This window comes from Chinchilla lanigera, unplaced genomic scaffold (genome assembly GCF_000276665.1).
Source record: "Chinchilla lanigera isolate Chin_1 unplaced genomic scaffold, ChiLan1.0 scaffold00001, whole genome shotgun sequence".
In the NCBI taxonomy this organism is placed as follows: Eukaryota; Metazoa; Chordata; class Mammalia; order Rodentia; family Chinchillidae; genus Chinchilla; species Chinchilla lanigera.
The window spans coordinates 63195903-63202635 of NW_004955402.1; the positions used below are offsets into that span (position 1 = coordinate 63195903).

Here is a 6733-nt window from a genome sequence, read left to right on the forward strand (position 1 = left end):
CCTAGAGTTTAGGATTTCAGTTGAAGAAACAAGCTCTCTGGGTAATCAGCAGTAGTTAGGATTTAATCCAAGCAAAACAAAAACAAACACGATTCTGTCTGCATGGACACTTTGGTCCTTGCTTCTGTGCAACCAATAGCACTCTTAAGACTTGTCCTCCTGTCCCTACCTCTTCTTTCCTCTTCTTTCCCCTCCCCTGTAGTATGACAGTTTGCGAGCCTCTGACCTCCCCAAAAGAAGGTCTGAGTAACACAGGTGCTGGGAGCTGGCACAGACACTGAATGAAAGGCAAGGGAGAAGAAGCTTTGTCCTCAGGGGTCTCTAGGACTGTAATCCTGCAGATACTGGAGCAGGCAAGGTATCCACAAATGAGCCAGCATTTTCAAGGAGTTGCAGGGTTGGATGGTGCTGCCTGGACTCTGGGCCTCCTAGACCCAACCAGGAAGTCTGGTTCAGTGGGAACAACCCTGGTCTCCAAAGAGACTCATCCCTGGAAGGGTTTGCCCTCCCTCTGGGGCAACCAGGTAAGTTTCTGATGAGAATGTGCTTTACTCCATAGGAATCTGGAGGAGGAAGAAGCTGTTGGGACCACTTTCTGTGACAGGCTGGCTGACCCGCTGCAGCAGTCAGACGTTGTGATGCCAGCCCTGAGCCTGATGCCACAGACCTAAGTGGGGACTGCAGCTGATGAAGCTGAGCACCATCCTTGTCAACCTTGGCCGAGGTACAGTTTGCCTGGAGGCAGTGCGGCTAGGAAACAAGTTCAAAGGATCCCCCAGCTCTGCCCTGGCAGTTCTTGTGCTCCTTTTTTCCTGAGTGGCTGCCATGGTTTTAAAAATCCACTTGGCAGGTGAATTAAGGGAATTTTGTTCTATTTACAAATATTCTTAATTTTATCTTTACATTATTTTAAAGTTCAAATTAGTAATAGTATGAGAAATGTACATGATGGGGGGTTTCGAATCTAAGTTTGGCCTGCTATTCAGTGTCAGAGTGGTGTCAAATTTGACCCTCTAATTGTAAGTAAACAAAGTTTATGGAGGTGAATTTCATAAGCAGTCACTTTCAAAAATTATTTTGTGTTACTTTGATTCTTTGGCGTATACCAAGAACAAGTACCAGGAGGTAGTGAGCCTTGTGTCATCACCTGATATGGTGGGTTTGATATGATGCTTAGAAAGAGGAGAGACAATGTCCTTTTAATGTTGGCATGATGACACATGTGAGGGTACGGTACTAAGGGCAAGCATTCAGGCACTGTGGCTCTGCAGGGCTGGAGGGCCGAAGGACATGGATGCAAGCCCTGTGCTATCGATAACCCTGTCATTGGAACAAAATGACACGTTTGAAATTGTAGCTAAAGAGACCCAAATGTCTTCCATGTATGTGGTAAATTTGTGGTGATTACAGAATAGTTGTCTCACTGACTCAGGTTTGCTAATTGATCAAGATGCTCTGACAGAAGCTTTGCAGACTGGGGTCATTAAAGCTGCAGCACTGGATGTGATGCACCCAGAGCCCCTGCCCAGGTAATAAGGCCAGATGGAATCTAAGTCTTTATGAATGAAGGGGCAGCAGACAACTGGTTATGCTGACCTTGCAGCCTCTCAGAGTCATGGAACCATGGAAACTTGGCCTCTGATAGCCCATGGCCTCTGGTGGTTCACCCTATTGGGTTCAGACAGTTTGGCCTTTCTGTTGACAAGTCTGACAGTGGAAACTGTTCTGAGACTAAAAGTTTAAAAACAACTAATCTAAAACTAAAAAAGTAATTTCAGTATAAATTGGGAGTATAAACTTTTTTATTTTTTTAGTATGAACATTTTAAACAGTTATAAATTTATTTGAAAACTTGTTGCTCCTGCCAGTAGAATTGTGTGGATAATACTCACTTCTCCTTTGCTATGTGACACATGTGTAAAGGGTGCCCACCTGAAGAAGATCCTGAGTCCCTGGGTGTCCAGGGCTCTTCTGTATAGATTTGGAGAGCCTGTGTGTCTACATTAATTATTTGGTCTCCAGTCCCTGCAGAGCTCTGGCTAATAAAGGTAGCCCAGGTAAATAAAGCATGTATTCACCATAAATGGCACTGTTGGTACCACTCAAAGTTCAAGCACAAGAACACCTGCCTACAAAGTCTGGTATCTTTTTTTTTTTTTGGAGATTCTGCTATACTTTATTCCATATCATGTTACAAGGAAACAACAGTGACAGCTGACAAACCGTTACATCCTTCATAATACAGCCGTGTAACAAACGGTAACAAATATGCAACATTATTCCATTCTCCTTACCATGTGTCATTTTGAAGTTTAATAGTTTTTTGAATGATGTTATTAGCACATTTCTGAGGTATCAATCCCATTAGAACGTGCACATTTCAGTGCATGAGAGAGAGAGAGAGAGAGAGAGAGAGAGAAAGAAATTTCCACTCCCAAACAGAAACTGTAAATTTTGTATGTGCTTCTAAAATATGCTGCTACGGGAAGAGGAATAACAGTAAATTGCTTATTTTAGATTTAAAAATTTTGATTTTTGATGTATAAGAAAATTGCAAGGTAGTAACATACAGGTTTCTCTGCCTGCAAGCCAGTAAAGGAGATGGAAGATCTGCGCGATTATGCAGCATATTCCTATGTATAGGGGTGAGGCAATAATCTACCTCAGTATGTACAGTCTAAACATCCTCTTATGTAACAAAAGATTGCAAACCTCTTAAGAAAGTCACAGATGAGTATCATATGGATGCATACCTAGGGTACTGATTACACTGGCTGTCATAAACACACCGAGGAAGGGATACTAAGAGGTCCTGCTTCCTCTGCAAGCCTGAGGGTCCCCTGGAAACTTTTCTAATTGTTCCTGGGAGGCAGAAATAGCTTCACGCCCTTGCATCTCAGAGGGCAGCTCCTCCTGCTTCCAGCCCTGCCTATGCCCTCTACTTTTTGCTAAACACTGCAAACACATTGGTCTTAGGTCCTGTATATCTTGTACTTGTAAGTCAATCAAACTGTATCTTTAGGAAAACAGAAGTCCTAAATCTCCTTTCACAATACTGTATGCAGAGACATAGTATGGATACAATCCCTGTGCTAGACTATTTGTACTATTCTTACTGGCTGCCTGAATTCAAGCTATTCCTTCATATAAAAATAAATCTCCCCAGAACATTCCAGTGCTCTCTCAAAAGTATAATAAATCTGCTAATGACCACAGTCTGTATTGATTTTAATGATGGCCCTCTGAGAGGGCAGGAGCAAAAAGTAGGGGAGGGAGAAGACCACTGCAACTACAAACCAAACTTTGGACTTGCTGCATGAACAGCAAGGAAAACCAGGCAGCCTCCTGAGAGGCATGTCTATGTAACAAGACGGACTTCCTCTCACGGGGTAGTACTATGCTTTATTTCCTAAGAGAAGTTGTCTATGACGGGATACTGATCTCTCATCACCCTCACATTCCTAATTGAAGGCTTTCAGCATTGAGTATTTTCAAAGTTTCAAGTTAGAAACTTTATTAAATAGTAAGATTTAATCATCAAGCTCTTGATTTAAACTTAGTGAAATACAGAAATTATGCTTTTCTTCCAAATGAGTAATCCCAAGCAAATCACAAGGAAGGCTGCTTTTGATTGCATGGAAAGTTTTCTCCCCACGTTTACTCTAGGAAATCCTAATGCGAGTGTACTTTAAACCAACATATCTCTGAAGACTTCTAGGGGGCTGGAATGTATGAAAGAGGAATGGAAAGTATTTCTAGGTAGTAAATAGTAAACATTCTTAGCTGTGTGTCTTTTGTTATCGTTGAAATGGATCAGCAGGGAATGCCTTGCTTGGTATTTACCGTGAGTACTGAATCTGGATAAAATGGGTTATGATCTTACCATGATCCACTAACCCCGTACCACTGAGGAATTCGGGGTCCGCTTCATAGGCGTATTGGGTTTTACTGTAAAGAAGCTTTTCCTTTCCCCACTCTCAGAAAGCCTTTGTCAAAATGGATCATAATTCCTAGTGTTGACCCTAAAACAGTGCAACGCATGTCAATCTCTCCTCCTTCTAATAGGAAAAGGTAAAACAATGTGCACAAAGATATTACCATGAGAATTTCTGTCCTGGGGAGCTACGTCCAGCAAAGCTCATGTAGATGAAGTTTCCTAACTGCCCCTTAGCCTCAGTATCTCTGGGATATGGCAGCCAGGGTGCCCCACGGGAGCCGGCTTGCCCCAGGCAGCTCCCCTCTGCACTGGAGCACTAGGCATCCCAGGTCAGCTTCCTCCTCCAAGGTCCCTCAGTGTCTTAAATGGGAAGGTGGGCTTTTCTTTTTCCCTGTTTGCACCTTTAAAGGAAGATTCCTGCACTGTTTCCAAAACCTGCATTTGCACAGTTATTCCAGGAGACTGTCTGTACCCAAGCCTGCCTTCTAGTCAGTTCAGAATACTGTTTAAAGACGTAATTCCAGGATGCTTTGCTGTCACTCAGCAAACTTCTAACTCTGGGTGATTCTGTGATTTGCTTTCTAAGCAATCATCAGCCAAGACTGCTTTCAGGGCTCATCCAGTCCTTTACACCCGAGTTTGAAACATTCTGTTCCTCACTCTTCTCCACTTAGAACATACAAAATGTAATGGAGTCAAAAGAAAAAAAAAATAAGATGATGACAAGATCCAGACTACACATAAAAAGTTCTTTGTTTCCAGAGGTTGAAAAAACAAGCAATTAGTCCCTCTCTGTGTTCTTACTGCTCGGTACTTGTTCCTTCACTTCCATCCTGCTCAGAAAACAGTTGTGCTATGTGGCTTGAAAATGCTAAGCAGATCCCAATACCCTATATAAATATGTGTTGATTTCCAAGAAAAAAAAATACCTCTGCAAATGTCCTTCAAGGTGGGGGCCCACACTTTGGGACCTGGCTATTGGTCAGAGAATAGCCGTTTACTTAAGCAGAAAACATCCTTCCTAGTGGTTGGAAAATGTGCACTGCTCTCAAAGAAAACACACATTGTTTTATGCTGCTGTGTGGCTTTCAAGTAGAGACATTACTGAAGAAGTGTGAACACCAAATGTGTTGTCTTAATGTATTTAAGACATGGCTGGTGAAAGCATTAAAACCTTTACAGAGACACTGCACTGCAGAGGGAAATCAAACAAAATCAAACACAAAAGACTGAAAAGAATACATGCCATGTATCAGTAAGCAAAGCTTAATCTTCACATAGTTCTTGGAAATCACAAGGTATCCAAATGCGTGCAAGGTTTTAAATAAATTGCAGAGAAAACAGGGTCTTGCCAGCTTCAATTTTCTTGTAAGTGAAATCCACCACAGGGAGCAAAAGGAAACCGATCCATGATTCTCTCTGCATTATTGGCCACTTCATTAATTTTTTTTTTTCTTCCCAGAATGATGACAACTTAATCCTGTGCTCTCTTGAGAATACTGTGCTTGTCAGTGCTTGCTGTTTGATAGACTTTGCCATAACTATTGTTTTTCCCAAAGGCCCGCATGCTCTCACCAGCTTCCGGTTGCAATCTCACATTTGGGACGGTAAAAATAGAAGACATATCAGTCAGTTCCCATAGCCGCGGGGGCAGGTCACTGAAATACTCGTGGCTCAGGGCAGCCTGTGCAGACAGTCTGTTCTTTGGGGAACACTGTAGGAGCTTGGAGGCCAGATCCTCTGCATGATTCACATAGCTGAGCTTATTCCATGCTTGTCTAAGGTTTTTAGAGCTGTACAGGGTAAAGCGTTCTGGCTTAAAATGTGGTAAAGAATGTACCCCGGGCCACGTGTCCTCATTTGGTGTTCCGAGAACCAGAAATATTCGTTCAAGTTGATCCTGAATGTCTTTCATGCCTGGAAAAGCAGCAACACCTTGTATCATCTCTACAAAGATGCAGCCGACTCCCCACATGTCAAGGCAGGTGGAGTATTCCGTAGAGCCCAGGAGAACATCAGGAGGTCTGTACCACAAGGTAACCACTTCGTTGGAATACGTGTGGCTGGGGACGGACTTTGCTCTGGCAAGACCGAAATCTGCCAGCTTTAACTCCCCCGTGTCACTGATCAGAAGATTCTGGGGTTTCAGGTCTCTGTGCAAAATATAACGCTGGTGGATGTAAGACAGCCCTCGCAGCAACTGAAATAAAAACAACTTCACATTATCTGGATGGAGCCCCCCGGGGTGCTTGTCCATGTACTGGCATAAATCAGTGTGCACATACTCAAAGACAAGAGTCAGCGTTTCCTTGGTATGGATGATGTCATGAAGTAGCACTATGTTAGCATGTTTTAGTCCTTTTAACAGAGAAGCTTCCCTGATGGCCGTGAAAGGTGTCCCCTCTTCCTCCTGCAGCCTGATCACTTTCAAGGCTACCAACTTTCCATTCACCTTGCTTTTCCCTTTGTAAACGGTAGCGTAAGATCCTTCCCCTAATTTTTCCAGTTTTTCGTAGGAGTCAGCTTTGCCAAATTTGGGACTTGTTGGCGAGCTAGGGCTAGAATGCCGCCTAACTTTAGGCGACTCTTTGCCAGCGGAGGAGGTCTTAAAGTTAATGCAAGCATTGTTCTCAGAATGCACCCTCTTTACTTGATTAGTCGGTTTCTCAAACGGGTCAAAAGTGCTCTGCGTCCTCTGGACCCGGACTTTTTTATCCTCAGGAATTATGTCCAGGTGCTTGATCACTGAGTCCATTCCCTGGCAGTTCCGTGTAGACATCTTTGTGACACATATCT

General features: G+C 43.2%; 1 protein-coding gene across 2 annotated transcripts; it reads right to left on the minus strand.

Annotated features, from left to right (window-relative positions):
• Positions 1-5167: 5167 nt before the first annotated feature.
• On the minus strand, positions 5168-6725 carry LOC102028359 (cyclin-dependent kinase 14-like). Of its 2 annotated transcripts, XM_013511670.1 has the most exons (2): positions 6479-6562; positions 5168-6389 (listed from the first exon to the last, which is right to left on the minus strand). In XM_013511670.1, the coding sequence occupies exons 1-2, from the start codon at positions 6560-6562 to the stop codon at positions 5412-5414; spliced, it is 1062 nt and encodes a 353-aa protein (XP_013367124.1). In that variant the 3' UTR covers positions 5168-5411. The 2 variants fall into 2 exon arrangements, with proteins under 2 accessions (XP_013367124.1, XP_005373180.1); XM_005373123.2 differs by having other exon boundaries at positions 5168-6725.
• Positions 6726-6733: the final 8 nt, after the last annotated feature.

Bases quoted from the DNA above. Each gene is read 5' to 3' on its own strand.
- LOC102028359 (XM_005373123.2), bottom strand. From the start codon at position 6,716: ATGTCTACACGGAACTGCCAGGGAATGGACTCAGTGATCAAGCACCTG.